Source organism: Hipposideros armiger, unplaced genomic scaffold (assembly GCF_001890085.2).
Source record: "Hipposideros armiger isolate ML-2016 unplaced genomic scaffold, ASM189008v1 scaffold_362, whole genome shotgun sequence".
NCBI lineage: Eukaryota > Metazoa > Chordata > Mammalia > Chiroptera > Hipposideridae > Hipposideros > Hipposideros armiger.
In genome coordinates this window covers 1,307,587-1,324,941 of record NW_017731712.1, presented here as the reverse complement: position 1 = coordinate 1,324,941, position 17,355 = coordinate 1,307,587, and the positions used below count along the sequence as shown (strand labels likewise).

General features: G+C 54.4%; 1 protein-coding gene across 1 annotated transcript in view; it reads right to left on the bottom strand.

The window, feature by feature from the left end:
• Positions 1–446: 446 nt before the first annotated feature.
• The window catches only part of FOXK2 (forkhead box K2), a 44,156-nt gene continuing 27,247 nt past the window's right edge, over positions 447–17,355 (bottom strand). Inside the window, exons 4-10 of the mRNA XM_019661857.1 lie at positions 14,972–15,119; positions 13,856–14,002; positions 9,247–9,440; positions 8,305–8,480; positions 7,123–7,386; positions 6,717–6,926; positions 447–2,149 (exon numbers count right to left, since the gene is read on the bottom strand). Of these exons, the coding sequence (XP_019517402.1) occupies positions 1,953–2,149; positions 6,717–6,926; positions 7,123–7,386; positions 8,305–8,480; positions 9,247–9,440; positions 13,856–14,002; positions 14,972–15,119 (1,336 nt within the window). The 3' untranslated portion in view covers positions 447–1,952. The remainder of the gene's footprint in view (positions 2,150–6,716; positions 6,927–7,122; positions 7,387–8,304; positions 8,481–9,246; positions 9,441–13,855; positions 14,003–14,971; positions 15,120–17,355) is intronic.

Genomic DNA, 17,355 nt, shown 5'->3' with positions numbered 1-17,355 from the left:
GAGGCCTGCATTTTAGGCTCAGAAATAACCAGCTGACAGCCTGGGCTTCTTGAGGGGAGGCCATGGCCATGTCTGTACAGATGGAGACAGGTACGCTGCTGTGGACACAGCTGCAGGAGGACGTACAGGACAGCTGAGTGTTACTGGAGCCCAGGTCCCCGTGGGGTGGTCTTGTCCACTCACCTACCTACAGCCCCAGTGAGGGGGCTGCAGGAGCAGTGCCAGACAGGTCTGGACCACGCGGAAGAGTGGCTCGACCCCACACATAGGACACAGCACTGTCCAAATTGTTTTGCAAACTGCAAACTTTCTGATTAAAAGACAAATAAAAATGTACATCCTCAGGGACTTGTACAGTGCCAGGGAGACACGGGGCTACTCTGCAGTGCCCCCACCATGCTTCAGTCTGCAAGTTCGGTTTTCTACTGTCACACACACGGTCTCACTCACGTGATGGTTTCGTTTTATTTTTTAAATGGCTGAGTTATAAATCCAGCTACTGTGCAGTAATTTCATAATTTTTAATATGCATTATCTGCAGTAACATTGTGACAGCTCCATACTGTGGCTTGACACACAATACTTTGAACAGATTCATCATATTTGGTCTTTAGGTAAATAATGTTTTAAAATTGCCTAAATATACCATTCTGAGCCGTTTCATTCCACCAGGAAAATACAGGGTTTTTTTCCTCTCTTAAAAAAAAAAAATTAAATACCAAAATAACTACATTTAAATAAATAACGTTATGGTGATGACATTTAAAAATTCACAATAAGGCCAGAGCCATCTTTCTAACTGCACGGCTGCTCGGCCCGGCCGCAGAACACTCCGGAAGGGCGAGTGCTTTCCTCCCGGCGGGTGTGGGCCAAGGCCGTGGGGCCCCCGCTTCTCCTTCTCTCACCTGTTTCCTTTCCTCTCGATTTGATTTTTTTGTAGGAGAGAAGTCAGCCTTAGTAGTGGATTCGGTTCTGGAAGGTCGAGGGGAATTTCCTACAACTCAGAAAGCGGCCTCGATGTGTCCCATGCTTAACGTGGGTGCTTGCTTCCAAGCCCCTTGTGGTCACGCACAGTCCCCGCGACACCCCCGCGGGAGCAGGCACACAGCCGGCCAGATGGCACCTACAACAGCCAACGTGCCACAGAGAGGTCTGTGACATTTATTTGAAAGGGTGTGTGATAAAAGACGGAGCCTGCTTTCCAAGTGAGTAGTGACAGTCTGTCGTTTTAAACATACAGCATACTTAGGAGGACGTTTTACTTAGAGGGGGAAGTTATGCGAGGGACGAAGTCAACACAGAGAAACAAACAACAGAAAGGAGCGAGAAAGAAACAGTGAAATGCGGCCCGAGTCCCGCAGTCCATCCACGCGCCCGGGCATCCATCCGTCCATCGTCCGACACGGAAATGCAGCCACTGACTCGAGAGCTGTGCAGCGGTCACCCAGCAGCCCCACCTGAAGAGTCAATCACTCCAGAGGCTGAAAACAAACACTGAGAACAAACAAAGCTACGTTTTCTTTTCTCCAAAGGAAATCCACACTACGAGTCCTGTGTGATTCTGAGTGCCCAGGGTAGAAATGGAGTGATCTGAAATGTCAAAGACCCCACTGTTCTGTAAAGAAAAAGGTACGCCTCCAAACAGTCCAACTCCACATGGGAACAGCAGATGCCAGCCCGTCCACCGGCGCCAGCCCCACGGGTCCTGAGGGTGGTGGTCCCTGTGCAGAGGACAAGATGGCGCAGGGCGGGAGACGCTGCCGGGGCAGGTCCGGCTGGGGCCGGTTCAGGGGGCCTGTCTCTACGGGAAGGAGCGGTAAGGCCACCTGGGTTTGTGTTTTCAGTGCTGAGAGAAGTCCAACCGCAGGGTGCGCTCCGAGCGTCGGTGACACGCAGTGTCTCCTTTTGGCACCACAGAGTTGACAGTGACGTAAGAAAAGTTGTCCCGGGCGCTAGTTCTGGACCCCCTTCTCCCTCCCGGCTGTCGGCGCTGTGTCCACGCTCAGGGCGATGACGATGCTATCGCCGTCCTCGGTCTTGAGCCGCTTCAGCTCCGGCTGCTCCGACGGGTCGCCGTTCTGGCGCTTTGTGGGCAGGGAGGCCGAGGCGGACGCGTGTGTCGCCAGCATGTGCAGAGGACTCGCAGCCGCTGCAAAGACACAGGGCGTCAGACCCCATGCCCGCCCAGGTCAGCTGCTCCCTTGAGCTGCACGGCCTGCAATGAGCTCCCTGCGGGCTGTCGCTGGTTTATCAACAGCTGGCATCTGCTTTTATCACTTCCAAGAGTGTGCTGTCCTCAAAGAACCCTGAGGACACTGAGGGCACAGGTCGGATGGACTGCAGCTGGCTGGGCCGTGGCGTGGACCCCGCAGGTCCGCTGGGAGGGGCGTAGCCTGGGGCTCCTGCTCCTGGGGCTGTGGCAGCTTCCCAGCCTCACCACGCCCTCCCCCCTCCTTCTACTCGCAGGCATGGGACAAGGACCCCCTATCTCTTGTCTGCTCTGCCCAGCAGGCGAACTCCAGGAGGCGGACAAATGCAAAGAGAGGGCAGAACTGGGTCGAAAGAAGTGCTTTCTCACACTAGCAGGGCCTGCAGGAGCCCCTGCCATGCCACATGCTCATGGGACGATGCCAGCCTACTCGAGTCTCACTGGACCAGCGAAGAACAGCAGAGGCCACTCAGATTTGGCCACCTGGGGGACCAGAGGAACAGCGTGTCCCGACATCTGCTTCGAGTCACACAGGACAACTGCGCCCCAAGGGGCTTTGGAGGCCGACACCCAACAAAGGATGCTGGCAATATCCTCCCAAGCGCCCAGAGCCCCCGGCCTGGAAAAGCACAGCTCCCTGAGTGCCACCGCTCACTAGGGACTCGCTCTGCCACAGCCATGCTTTCCGAAGTAGGGACACCGGAGGTGGGGCCCCTGACCCATCTCCTCTGTGAGTCCGCTCGTCACCTAGAACTGCACTGTCCCTTTCCTGGGTGAGCACTTGTGGGGGCCGGGGCAGGCGGACATACCACAGCCCCAGCTGCACCTGGCCACTGGGCCCAGTCCAGCTGAATGACTGGCACTCTGGGAGGAGCAGCTGTGGCAGCATCCGCAGAATGGGAACCGACACGGTCAGGCGGGGAAGCGATCAAAGCCTGGAACTGCACTGTGAGACAGTGACGGCCAGCTTCCATGAGGAAGGGATATGGGGACACGGTACCCGACTCTCACACAAGGCCTCGCCGGGCTCCCCAGCCACGCTGAGCAAGGCGGGGGGTCCGCTACTACAGGTGACAAGCAAGCCCTCGGCAAGGCGACAGGGAAGTTATAGTGAGGGCCGCGGACACGGCGACAGCCCAGAACTCCCAGTCCTGTCAAAACAGCAGGAAGCAGAGCCCGGCTAGTGGCCCAGATGTGCAGAGCGCACTGGAAACAGAAAGCAGAAAGGACCTGAAGCCAGAAGCCAGCGCCGAGTGGGCCCTTCCCCTGGACCGCCCACCTCTGTACTCCTGCTGAGCGCTGGGGGCCAAGGGCAGTAGGGGTGTCACCGAAACCAGCAGGCTTTCCTTTCTGTACCTTTGAGCAGAAGCGGTCACGCCTCCGGCAGCACCGGCCATGTGCCAGGGTGACAGGCGGCTACAGGAGCCAGCTCTGCAGGAGGTCAGCCACACAAGCCCGCAGGGAGGGCCGTCCAGGCCACCGTGGAAGAGGAAGAGGGCACCGTGTTTGCCATCAGGACGCTCAGCCCTCGGTCACCGAGCGCCACAGCAGGCAGACAACTTGTCACCTTCCAAGGGACACCAGCTCCACAGACACATTCCTTGCTAGAGCCCAGCACCACCTGCTAAGATAGGCGGGACCCGGCAGGACCCGGTGGGCAAGTGCTGAGCTGCCGTCACCGCGAATCCACATAGACCCTTGTGGGGTGTGTTTGTGGCTCAGACAACTTACTGCATCTACCCTGGTTCCGTGACACTGAGCTCATGCCTGCCTGACAGCACCTCCCAACACCCATTCTCTCTGTGGGGCCCACCAGCCTGTGCACACAGCACGAGGCCCTGCGAGCACTGTGCTGGAGGCCTGTCAACAGCAAAAGGACAACATGAAAGGCGTGGCCCCAACACACTACAGAGGGGACCCCAGTGGGCAAAGGAGCGCATGGGATGGCCCCACCCTCCTCGCCTCAGGGGCTGAGGTGTGGCCAAGGCCAGAGCACCGTGAGCGAGCACCGTGGTGGGCCAGACACCAAGATGCCGCGGTGAGCAGGTGAAACCTGCACACACTGAGGCCACCTGTGAGATCTTCCCCCAGATGTCCCGCTGAATGTCAGCCTCAGATGGGCAGCAGCAGAATGACGCCCAGGTGGGGGGAGGGAGAATGTGCTGAGGGTAATGACACCACCCCCCGGGGCAGGCGGGCTCAACCTTTCGCACCCCTGGGAGTTCCAAGTGTCTCCTCCCTGCACGGTAGCGGGGACACAGAGGGCTGGGCTGGTTCAGCCAACTAGGGCCCTGTACGCGGTCCCTGGGAGGCCAGGCCAAGTCAACAGAGGCCCCACCGTATGAAGACATGGGCCACCACCAATTGTCACATTCATCCCCACAAAAGCTGGTCACCTCCTTCACAGCTGGCAGGGGCCTGGACGTGTAGGGTGATGGCAAGATCCCCGCCTGGATCCCAGAGCAGCAGGGACTAGAGGGTTGGGGCTGTGTTCTGAGCAGAAGGGATGAAACCTATGCGTACGGGACGGGAGATGCTGGTCTGGCTGGGACCTCTCCTGGAGACACTGTTGGCAGGGTGAGCGACCTTCCTTCCTGACACCCGCTGTCCCCCAAGATCCTGAGCAAAAAATGACTGAACCTGTGACCAGAACCAGAGTCCAGGGGGGCCGAGAGGCTGAGGAGAAGCCTGAGCACATTGGGTTTTCTGGGGAGCAGTGCAAGCAGCCTCAGGAGCTGCCAGGAGACGGCTCACCATATGCTGGCCTGGGCCTGACATCCCAGTTGTTTCTGCGAGGCCACCATTACCCTGATACCAAAGGCAGACAGAGACTATAAACCGAGAGAACTGCAAACCAACATTGCTGATGGATGTGACACAAATATCCTCAACAAAATGTTAGCAAGCAGAATTCAGCATATTAAAGGGGCACCACCCCAGCGACACAGGGAACGGAGAAAAAAATCCCACACGATCATCTTAACCCAGAAAAGGCACTAGACGAAACTCAACACCCTTCAGGGACAAAACTACTCAGCAAACCAGGAACAGAAGGAAAGTTCCACAACAGAATCTAGTCTATATATGACAAGCCCACAGCTGACATCAGCTTCGGTGACAGACTGGAGGCTTTGCCCTGAGATCAGGAACAAGGCAGGGATGCCTGTTCTGCCACTGCTATAAACCACTTCTGGAAGTTCTATCTACCAGAGCAGCAACAAGGAAGAGGAAATGAAAGGCAACCAAATGGGAAAGGAAGTGAAACATCTCTCTTGGTAGAGGGCATGTCTCCAACATGTAGACAATCCAAGATCGACATGCAAAAATCAGTTGTATTTCTCTACAGTAGCAATCGACAATTTAAAAAGGAAAGTAAGGAAACAATTCCATTTGGAAGAAACATCCAAAGGAATAAAACAGGAAGAAATTTAACCAAAACTTATGTACTACAAGACTTTTATACTGAAAATGACAAAACATTGTTGAAAGAAAACTAAAGACCGAAATAAATAGAAACATATCCCATGTTCATGAGTAGGGAGGTGTAGTACTAAGATGTCGTTACTACCCAAAGAAATCTACGGGTTCAATGCAACCCCTACCAAAATCCCAATGCTGCTTTTTTTTTTTTTTTTTTACAGAAACAAAACCCATCCTGAAATTCACATGGAATTGCAAGGTATCTAGAACAGCCAAAGCGACCTTGAAAAAGAAGAAGGCGGGAGGACTCACACATCCTGATTTCAAAACTTTTTACAAAGCTCCAGTCATCAAAACAGTGTGGTTCTGGCATAGCACAGACATGAAAATCAGTGAAACAGAACTGACAGAAATAAACCCACGTATCTGAGGTCACCTGATTGTCAACAAGGACACAGACAACTCAGTGGGGAAAGGACAGTCCTTTCAACATATAGTGCTGGGACTAGGCATCCACACGCAAAAGAATTAAGTTGGGGACCCTTACCTCATGCCACACACAGAAATTAAAGTGGATCAAAGACCTAAATGTAAGAGCTCAAACTATAAACTCTTGGTAGACGAGAACAGGGCTAAGTCTTCAGGACCTTATACTTGGCGATGGATATGACTCCAAAAGCACAAGAAACAATAGGAGAAACAGATAAATTGGATTTCATCAAAATTAAACTTTTTGTGCATCAAAGACACTATCAAGAGTGAAAAAACAAACCACTGAAGGGAGACACATTTGCAAATCCTATTTCTGATCAGGAGTCAGTTCTAGAATATATGAAGAGCTCCTGCAACTCAACAACAAAAAGACAACCCAATGAAAAACTGAGCAAAAGACTTCAGGACGTTTCGCCAAAGAAGGTACAGAAACAACCAACGAGCCATGAAAACGTGACCAGGTGTCTCTCAGAGCTGTTAGGCTCCTGCCTCCTTAGGATGGAGAAGAAGTTAACCTTGTAACAGTCAGAGCAAAACACGGAACGCCACCGCCCTTCATGGAAAGGAGAGGGGGCCCCTGGGTCTCGCTGCTTACCGCTGTTCGCCTGGCCGTGGGCGGCGGTGGGGACTGGCACCACGTGCGTCCCGTTCTGCGTTACAGTTTTTATTGGTAGCTGGTGCTGACCTAGAGGTGCCTGCTGCACGATAGTGACCGTCTGGACAGGGGTGGTCTGTGACGTCTGAATGATCCGGCTGGCGGCGCCCAGTGTGGCATGGCTAATCGCAGGAATGGGCTCTACTTTCACTAAAATTAAAAGAAAAGAGAAATGACAGCCTCTCACATCACTGCAAAGCTATGGAAATCTCACCGGTTTACAGCAAACTCATCGGGTGGCTAGTGAGCTCCCATCAGAAACGGGCCAGGATGGATGGACCAGACGGACAGCCCCTGGGTGTCGGGGAGCCCACGGTGCCCCCGAGCAACAGCCCCCACTGCTCACCTTTCACTTCACGGTGCTCTCCGTTCTCTTGAGGCTCTGCCTTCGAAGGGGCTATTACGGCCGCCTGAGTTACCATGGCCTGCCCAGCCACGCTGGTGACGGACACTGCTGGGATCTGGTGGACGACGTGAACTGTCTGCACGACGGGCTGCTGGGAGGTCGAGGTGGTCACGGGGGCGGCGACAGTGTAGGTGACGGGCTTGATGGTTGGGGGCAGCTGCCGCTGCACAGTGATCAAAACGGGCTGACTGGACAGAGGCGAGCCTGCAGAGGGCACGCGCTGGAGTGAGGCTTCCATGCTCCTCCCACCAGCTCCCCCAAACCCACTGACCGCGGCCCCTAGGGACACAGACAAGGCAGCAACACAACGTGGGCCCCTTCGGCTTGTCACGGTGCATCCGCTCATGGGGAGAGAAACGCACCATTTTAATGGGGGCGCCCACTCGTTTACGTAAATGCTAACAGCACAGTCTCTGCTGTGCTCAGCTGTCTTTCGACAGCTCTTCCCACAGCTCTGCGCTCATGAGAAAGAAACGTCAGCACAGCACTGGGAGGAAGCTGCCACTGAGGCCCTGGGGTTATAGTCTGCACCATCCAATGGGGGGCCGTGAGAAGCCCTGCAGACACCCTGTGAGCGTCCCGGTTGGGGCTGAGAGGAAGGAGACACCGATGCCAGAGACTGGACAGGCGGGGGGTGTCCGCAGCGTGGCCCAGAACTACACTGTGTGGAATCACACATCTGCCACCTGGGAGCCGTCACAGAATCCGCGTGGGCACATTTCCACACTGCGCATGTTTTTAATCCCTCAGGGCCCGCGTTTCTGTTGTGCACTGCGACTCCCAACTGCGAAATACTCTCCTATTAAGTGGACATTTTCTGCTGTCAATTAGTGTCTAGTTTGTGTGACTGATGTTATTTCCTTTTGGGGGGAATCTTTTTCATAGATTTTTGAATGATGAAGCAACTAACAGAAACAGGTTAATTCTAAATGACTTCAGGCACCTACACACAGTTCACACAAGAAGATGTTCACTGATGTTTTAAAACTCTCAGTGCTCTGTTTTCAGAGCCTATAACGTAACATCAGGTGCTGGGCAGGGAGTCTCAGGTACGAGGTGCAAAGCGCCCGAGGCCTCTCCTGATGAGCGCCCTCCCGCCACACCTGCCGTCTGCCAGCTCACCTGGTGCGCTCTGGGCAAAGCGCGCCTCCTGGATGACAGCGAGTTTGGGCTGTGAGGCGCCAGGCTCGGGCTCCAGGGGGGCCGGTGAACCTTCCCTCGACAGGCTCTCGGGGGTCTGCGCGCCACTGGAGTGGGCGGACAGCACTCCGGCATGATTAGGAGAGGCGGGGGCACTTCTGCATTGCCAAGAGAAGACAGCGGGTATTTAAAGGTAAAGCATCCATAATGTGGACTTGTTGTTTTACTGAGTGTCTTTTCCAAAAAGGGGTGTCATTTGTGTTCTGCCAACTGACTCCATGGGCATACGTCTTTCTCTGTGAACAGCTGTGATAGACGGACACTCAGCGAGACTCGCTGGGCTGGGCTGGGCGAGGGCCACCGTGGGCCGGGCGCCACTGTCACACGCCCATTGCAGGCCGGGCTGGCTGGTGCCCTCTACTCGGCCCATCCACAGTCAGGCAGCGGGAGCTGGCCGTGTGCAAGCGAGCGGCAGGGGCTTAAGACTCAGGTTACGGTCATTTGGTTTTTGTTTAAAAACAGTATCCATTAAGCTAAAACTGGGTGACTGTAAAATCAGGCAATAGATGCTGTGCAAATCAGCCTTGAGTGTAAGCAGCTTCCGGGCAGCTTCCAGGGGCTCGTCACAGGCCAAGGGAGAGGGAACACGGCCCGTGACTATGACACTGAGTCACCGCACTACAGGGCGTGACGAGTTCAGTGAGGCAACCACTGCTTCACAGGAAGGGGGCTCAAGTAAAACTGTACAAACCATCGGACCTGTCTCGGACCATGAGGGACAGAAACACAGCCCTCCACTCTCCCCCGCTCCCCAGTCCCCACCCCACCGTTTACTCATAATGCATTTGGTAGTGCCTTCATTTTCCCACACGTGCGGCAGGTACACGTCTGACCGTAAGCGAGGTCTGTCTGCCTTGTCCTTACCTAGACGAGAGCGGTCCCACAGGGGTTCTAAAGCAAGGCACGCCCCTAGGCCGTCTCTTCCTAAAAGCCTGCTCTATTAATCTGCTTTCAGAGGCAGGGTCTATCCTCCAGAACGAGCCTTTGCCTGGTTCTTCCTGGGAACGTGGTACTTTGATGAAATAACGATTCAGAGAGAGATTGTGACGAATTGAATTCTATGAAACATAAAAAGATACGTAGAATTCATATACTTCCTTGCTGAGAAATAACAACGTGCTTCATTTGAGTGCCCTGCAAAGCAGAAGCCTGGATGCTGGGCTCCCGCAGAGGGCAGAGACGTGGAAAGCTGCTGGAAGGAGCGGGCCCTCCCCTAAGTGGCAGAGGAGCTAGGGGGCAACCCCTCAGCAGGAGGGGCCAGAGGCCACACCACAAGGAAACAGGTTATTTTCCATGGGAAACGGTCAGCTTCCATCTTTTTTCCAGGTAGGAAACTAAGGACTGTCACTGCTGTCACTGAACCTTTCCTGCCACCCTCTCTGTTTGGAGGCGCACAGCCCAGATAAGCCAGTCCGTCCTTTACAATATTTTTTTGAGCCCAGAGTCAGCGTATAGAAGCTGTCATAGCCATTTAACGTGAAATGATGCAGGATGGAGCCCCCAGCCAAACAGGAAAAGAGAAGAGGGAGCCGGGGGCTGACGAGGATGCTGTCTTCCAGTCACTCCTTGCAAAGCTCTTCCACACAGCTGCTCATCTGCCCCTCAAAACAGTCCAGTGAGGCACACAGAGAGAAGTTCTCGCAACCCCTGCTCCGTTCTTTCTACTACAAAAAGCTCAGTTTACAGAGGATTTGAGCAAAGCTCCTCCTGCAACCTGGACAACTGCTGGCAGCAAACTTGACCCTAAACTCTCCAAAAGGTCAGGAAAAGCTGGGGGAATCCTGCACTCGGGCCGTCTCATGCACTCACACTGAAAATTAGCAAGCGGAACTGTGAAAGTTTCTAACTGGTAATAACCAAACTCCCCAAGTGACCTTCGAGTAGCACTGCCAGCCACGCCTCAAGTGGCTCAGAGATGAAAACCATCAAGTACAAGCCATCTAAGTGACTGTTCAGGTGGTACGCCAGCCACAGGCCGATGGACAGTTACTGCCTCCGGACGTAAGCTGCTTTGTGGGCAACGTGAAAGACTTATGAAATCGTTTATAAACTAGGCCATGACACTGAGGACACTTTCATGCGCACAGACGCCCGCTATGCTGCTTTAGCATAGGGTTTAGCTGATAACCAAGGAACAGCTTCTGGTCAATTCCTCCAGGAAACCAAACCCGCCCCCACCAGACAGGCCTTGTGAAGTCTGGAGCAGGAGGCCAATGCTAAGGCTGTGGACTGAGAAAAGCGAAGCCAGAGCGTGACACACAGCGGAACTTCACTGTGAACGAAGCAGTCCTCCTCACAGCTGCCGTGGGAGGTCCTGACTGCCTGGCTGCACAGGGGGGACCTGGCTACCTGGGCAGGACCCCAGATGTGACTGCCAAGCCAGTGCTGAATGACATCTGAAAGGGAGGTGGTGAGCCCCCAAACGAAGACAGGGACTGCAATGATGATGGGGACAGGCCACCGAGCATGTCAGGAGCAAAGGAAGTTAGCACAGTCGAGGCTAGGGGCTGGAAGTGTGCGTGCAGGGGCCAGGGCGCCAGGGTTGGTACCGCTGGTCGGGAAGGCCAGAGCCGGGCTCGGCAGCACTGCTGTCCCGTAACCCTCTACCCCTGACCACCCGCGAAGTGCGTGCTCAGGTCAGGGGGTGGCTGTTTCCTGTTTGGAAACGTAACAGAACCCCGTCTGCACCATCACAAGAGGGTCCAACCCCCCTCCACCCTAACAACAACCCCACGGGCAAACGCGGCCCCACTGATAATCCGTCAGCTGTGACTGCCTAGCCAAGAAGCCCCAGGAAATGTGAGGAGGCACCAAGACAGCTCCTGCAGACACAGCATTCATCTAGGGCCTGGAGGCCTCTGGGAGCAGGTCAAGCCCAGCCACACACTCAGAGCCACACTGACCAGTTCCAACGGGTTGGGACCGGCGTGAGGGCTCAGAAAAGGTGGGGACCCTTCAAGGCTAAACGTGAAGACAGGGTCAGCGAGGCACACGCCCCCACCATCACCTAGCTGCGGCTGCCTACAGGGATCCGCCTCTGCTGTCCCTGAAGACCGCAGGTCAGTCCCCTCTGTGAGAAGATGCAGGCCGGAGCTGGTCACACGTGCTTGCGGGGCTGTCCTCCCCAAGCACCCCAGCCTCCCCGCCACATTTCCTGGGCAGCCCCCAGCGGCCGACCAGTCCCACTCAGCACTGAGCGTTCTGCAGTGTATCCTGCAAAAAAGCCAATGAGAGGAAGCACAGCCATCCATGCCTTCCAGAAGGGACGTCCGCCATCAGAGCACCCCACCCGGAAGGAACCAACACCAGTCCTCCCAGAGGCCAAGCGCCCCAGAGTTCTCAAACTCTTCAGTCACAACAAGTACCCCAAGTCTGGGCTGGGCGCAGTTATAACGGCAAATCCTGAGAAAACACCGTGGCATGAATCACAGCAACGAGAGCAACAAGCTGTCTCCACACACACAGTTCCCCACCGTGTGGCTGACTCTAGCCTCTCCCCGGCAGGGGGACATAAAGCTACACAGAAAAGCAAGTCTGAAGGCAGCTGGGGGCCACTGAGCATTCAAGGCGGGCTTGGCGGGAAGCATCAGCACGCGTCCTCTTAGGGACCCACAGCGCCCGGGCCTCGGGCACCCTGGCCCCGCTGCCCACAGTGTGATGCCACCCTGCGCCTGCGAGGGCAGGATGCAGTCTGGAAATCTACATTTTAAAAATGGGCTGTTTTGACTGACTGCTGTTTTTTCCCTCAAAAGAAAAGGATCTGGCTCTTTTCTGACACAGGGGAGGAAATGGGGATGTCTTACAGACTTCAAGTGCACTCAAAGCTTTGGGAAAAGCGGCTCAACAATCTCAGGACACAGGACACAGGCAGCTCAGTACTGGGGATGGAGAAGGACCGCTGGGGAAAGAAAGAAACTGAGAGTGTGTGTCCACACATTAAAGGGGTGGCAGCAGGAAGCCCTTTTCCCACGAAAACAGCTGGGGCCAGAGGTGCAACGTATTCCAGGAGCAGCTCCACACACGGGCAGTGGCCTTGACGGACCCTGCCCTGCACAGAAAAGACGATGTTTCAATACAAACGAGTGCCAGCAACAGTTCAATAGAGGGGCCTGACTTGCATTACGTCTGTGACTCGCTGCACGGGACCGCGAAGGTCCCCTGGAAGCCAGCGGGCAGCCAGCAGGGCCGCTCAGCCTCAGAGCAAGGGGACCTCTGGTAGGGGAGCAGCTGTCACTCAAAGGGGTGTTAGGAGCCAAGGGCAGGTCCGAGGCTGGCCGGGCTTCTGAGAAACACTCCCCACGAGGCCCAGCTAACTGGCGTTCCGATCATCGGGCCTGCAGCAAGCTGACCTCACGGTGCCACATGCCCTAGGCCCAGACGGGAGGCCAGGTCACCCTGTTCCCTCCACAGCTAAAGGCCCTGACAGGACTAAGAGCCCTTAGGAAGAAAAGAGTCGGGACTTGGTTGGTAGACTACTTTTATGAAAACACGTTTCTACGTCGCAGGCAAAGAGCAAAGTCTGTGCCCTTCACTAATCGGAAGCGTCAGCCCTGCCTTGCCCACAGCACTTGGCTACGGCTCAACACATTTTTCAAAGGATCATTTACTTATTAAGCCTCTAAGGAATTCTGTAGCCATTCCTGGTTACTTAACGACTTTAAAAACTATAAATGGACATTTCTTCTCTTTATGATTTTAATATTCTGTATTTCAAACTTGCCCTTTCCCATATTGTCTGAATTAGTGAGGTCCTACTACATATCCAGTAAATGGCCACACACAACAGATACACAAAACAAGAAAAAAAAAAAAAGCAGTGTAAAAGCTAAAAAATTAAACTAAATTAGAAAGCTAAACAATGGAAATATTATGCACTGATTTCAGTGTGTCCTCTGAGGGGGCCCAGGTTTGACACCTGAGGCCTCGGCCAGAAGCCCAGGGGACAAGCACTGGGCTCCCCACGGTCAACAGGGCGGCATGGCCTTCACCTGTGTTACGTGCTGGCCAACTGGTGATGATGATGTCTGAAGAAAGGGTTCCTTGGTAGAACAGTTTGAGAACCAACTCTGAGCAAACTCAAAAGAGCTGTGTAAGCCAGCAGACATAGGTAAGGGAGGCAGAGCATCTAAGTGAAGGATGGGCTGATTTTTAACTCCTTCATCTCAGACATGAAATGAACCGCACTGGTGGACGCACATCTCCAACAACCATGCCTGCCCACCCGAGGGGACCAGGACAGTAAAACATGCAGGCTGAGATTTTCTTCTAGAACCTTCCGCTCTGCACTACGGAGGTCAGAAAAAGTGTGGCAACAGCGGGCCTCTGAGCAAAAGAAAATCTCACGACTCTCATCCTACCGTCTCCACCTGGGCCCACGTTCAACAGAACAGCAGCTCAGCTTTCCGGGCAGCTGTCAGTCAGCATCCACGGGCATGTGACAGAAATATTTAAGAACAAACTGAAATGGACTTACCTGCCAGCCCTTGTCCGCAGTCCTGTAGTATGGGTAATTTTTAGTGATGTGCGTATAAATTCCATTGAGGGTGAGCTGTTTATCAGGAGCCATTGTAATTGCTTGTACAATTAATTGTGCATAGGAATAAGGTGGCTTTGAGTCATCCTATATTTAAGTTAAAAAAAAAATTACTAAAGTTAATTCAGGATTCTTGGTGTTTTGCAGCATTCCTGTGACAATACTTAATTCTTTTTACTGTAAAAGTAATGTAATTTGGAAAGCATTTGTGATATTTGAAGGAAGTGAGTGGACAAGTGTACAGCAGTGTAAAACAGGCTATTAAAACCACAGTAGGAACAAGTCCAAATGGCAAAAACGAAAACCATAAGAAACACACTTCCTGCCAGGCCCTGGTGGGGGTCCTCGTGCGCACACTATAAACACGTCATCCATCCAGTAACACTGCGCAGACGTCTGCTCTCTGCTTCACTCAGCAGCATGACAAGAGTGCGCCCCGGCCAGTAAACACGTTCCAGGACAATCCCTTACTCAACCACTCTCCTCATGGAACATTTAAGTTGCTTTCCATGTGCTGTCTGAGAATCTTCTGTTTGCGACTTCTGTACATTTCTCTTAGACAAAGTCCAAAAAGGGAATGAAAGCATGTAGGGTTGGAATGTGTGTCAAGTCACTGACCGAAAGGGACAGACAGAGCCTCCCCAGGTGTGTGTGCATGTGCATACATGTGCACGTGTGCATTCAGAAGTGTGCACGTGCTCACCTTCAGCGTCTGGGCAGGACTGGGGCCCAATGCACGTTCACCCCACAAGAACCAAAGAGCTCCCTTGTCCCCCACTGTCTGCTCCGCTCTCGCACCTGGGCCCACAGTGGCCCCTGGGGAGGATCCAGCGCTGAGCACCGAGCGAACGCGTTGTAAGAGCCCATAATACCGAGAAGGTGATCACAGTGACCAGTGACCCCCACAGCCACTCAGATGTGCATGTCACCGATACATGGCAGCCACGCTTCCTGACCGCCCTGGTGGTGATGTCACTAGACATGCAGGTGACAGGGTGAGGACAGCTGGCTACACGATGACCCCTGGGTTCTGTTTCAAGGTCATAAAACATTTACCTTTGGGCTGTCTCCACCTGAAGCTTCCTTCTCATTTTCTGGCTGTGAGCTGTCAGCTATTAAATTGAGGTCAGATGGTATCACACGGCCCACTTTGTACCCTGAAGACCCTGCTCCCCGAGGGCTGGACGGGCAGGAGTTTGCAGCACTGCGGGAGAGAGAAGGTTGTTTCTGACCGTTTCACAGCAGACACCACACTGTACTCCAGTAACTGGCTCTGAGATCAGGGAAAACAAACTGTACAAGAGAGTATCAGCATTTCCGATGGAAAAATGAACTCATTAATTCTCTGTGAAATTGACAATCACCCCGAGAAACAGGTGGAAATCAGGTATTTGCTTCCACACATGCCATCTCACGTAATCATAAAACAAATGCTCAAAGGAGGGGGTGGCCTACCCACCTCACCCGTGAAAAAACTGAAGCTCATGACGGTTCCGGAACTTACACAGGACAGAGCCACACGTGCCAGCTCCTGGGCTCCATCCAGCCTGGCAGGGGGACAGAGCACTGGGGAGCCAGGACAGGCTATGCAGAAGTGGCCTCTGACTGCCCCGTAACAGCAGGGAGTCTGGGGACGGGGAGGGCAGCCAGGCTGAGGACAGGGTGGCTCAGAAGGGGACGAGGCTGTGGACACAGACACACAGGCATCCCGCAGTGGGCCTGGGGAGCACACCCAGGAAACAAAACTAGGAGCCCAGCTGTGAAACACACGTTTCTTTCACAGGTGGGGCTGGGAGCGGGATGTCCCCTTGCGACCTCTGCGCTGACTCAAGGCCAGGCTCGTCTGTGTAGGTCACCAAGTTGTGCTCGCTTTTCCGCACAGTACTCCACTTTATAGAGAAGGCGCTACTGAAACAAGGATGCCTAGATAAGATGGGCTTAAGGACCCAGCATGTTACAGAAGTGTGTATGGTGAGCTCTCATTTGTGTTGGGGTGGGAAAGGCAAGTATTGGAAATGTAAAGAAAGCTGGGAAAAGTACCTAATGAACAGTAGTTACCACCTGAAAACTGAACTGGGAGGGAGGGGAGGGGTGAGGTGGAGAGTGGCTGCTGGCTCCTCCCAGCCTGCGGCAGCCCTGCGTTCACACAGACAGGGCATGCCTCCACAGTCAGCTAGCATTTCCGGCGTCACCAAAGGCTCTCCGTGACTCCAGACCAGTGGGCACTTTAGAGGTGTGGGTCTGGGAGCGAAAAGGGGCCCAGACAGGATCTGGACAGGGGGCTGGAAAAGGCGGGTTTGCTCCGCCCGCCATGTCACCCAGCACAAGAGGAGCTGGTCAATGCCGGTGATGACGTGGCATGGGTCCTGGGGAGGGGACGGAGCAGAGGGTGTGGGGAGGCTGGTCAAGGTCTCCAACCACCTGCCTTCCCTGAGCGTCCGGTGCCCACGGGTTGCTGGCTCCCGCTGGCACACCCACTGCTTGATCCATTCGGCCACATGCAGACGGGTTAAGCAGGTGGGAGGGACCGAGGTGCTAGGTCAGCAGAGCCGCCCAGCACCAGCACAGATGGCAGCCAGAGCGCTTGGCGGCTCCAGAGGCCCACCACTGACGCTGGGTTTGAGGAAAGAGCCGAGCACTCAACCACAGGTACCACCCGGGCTTGTGAAGTCCCTGCACCCTCCCTGGCTCTGCCACACGCAGGGCCTGCACGAGCGGCTAACAGTCCTTCCCCAGGGCGAAGACCTGGACAGCAGGAGCCTGGTTTGAGAGAGGAGCAAGTGTGTTCGTTTCACCCCAAATCTAACGCTGCCCATTGCTAAGAGAATGCCCAAATATGCGTCTGTGCTCCTACCGGACAGCAGGACCCAGGAGGCCCGGCTGCTCTGGGCCCCGCCAAGCTCTGCTCCCACCGAGGTGCCCATGGCTGCTTGTCCTGACCCCCAGCACTCCTCGGGCAGCATGCCCCGAGGCCGCTGTCCTCCGCCTCCCAAGGAGCCCGGTCTCTCTTCAGACATCGTGATGAACACAAGTTTGTCATTTCACTGTGGTCAAAGTCATCAATCCAAAGTACAAGTCACCAGAATTTACATGAAATTCTGACAAACTAAAAAACTGAAAATACGTACAAAGGAAAACCTATCTCAGGCCTTAGACCAATAGGACAAGTCACCTGCCCCTTCAACTTGCACTCAAATAAAAGAAATCCTAAGGAAACCAGGACTATCTGGGCTCTGTCCTGACACGACTGAGCAAAGAGCATTCAGAAACGAACCAGGGAGGGCCGGCCGAGTGGCATGTTGGTTAAGAGCTGGCTTGGGACGCCAGAGAGCCCCGGTGGGATCCGATCCCACATATGAGGGCCAGTGACACTGCCCTCTACAGCTAAGATGCTGAACAACAGCTCAACCTGGAGCTGGGCTGCCGTGGGTCGCTGGTGA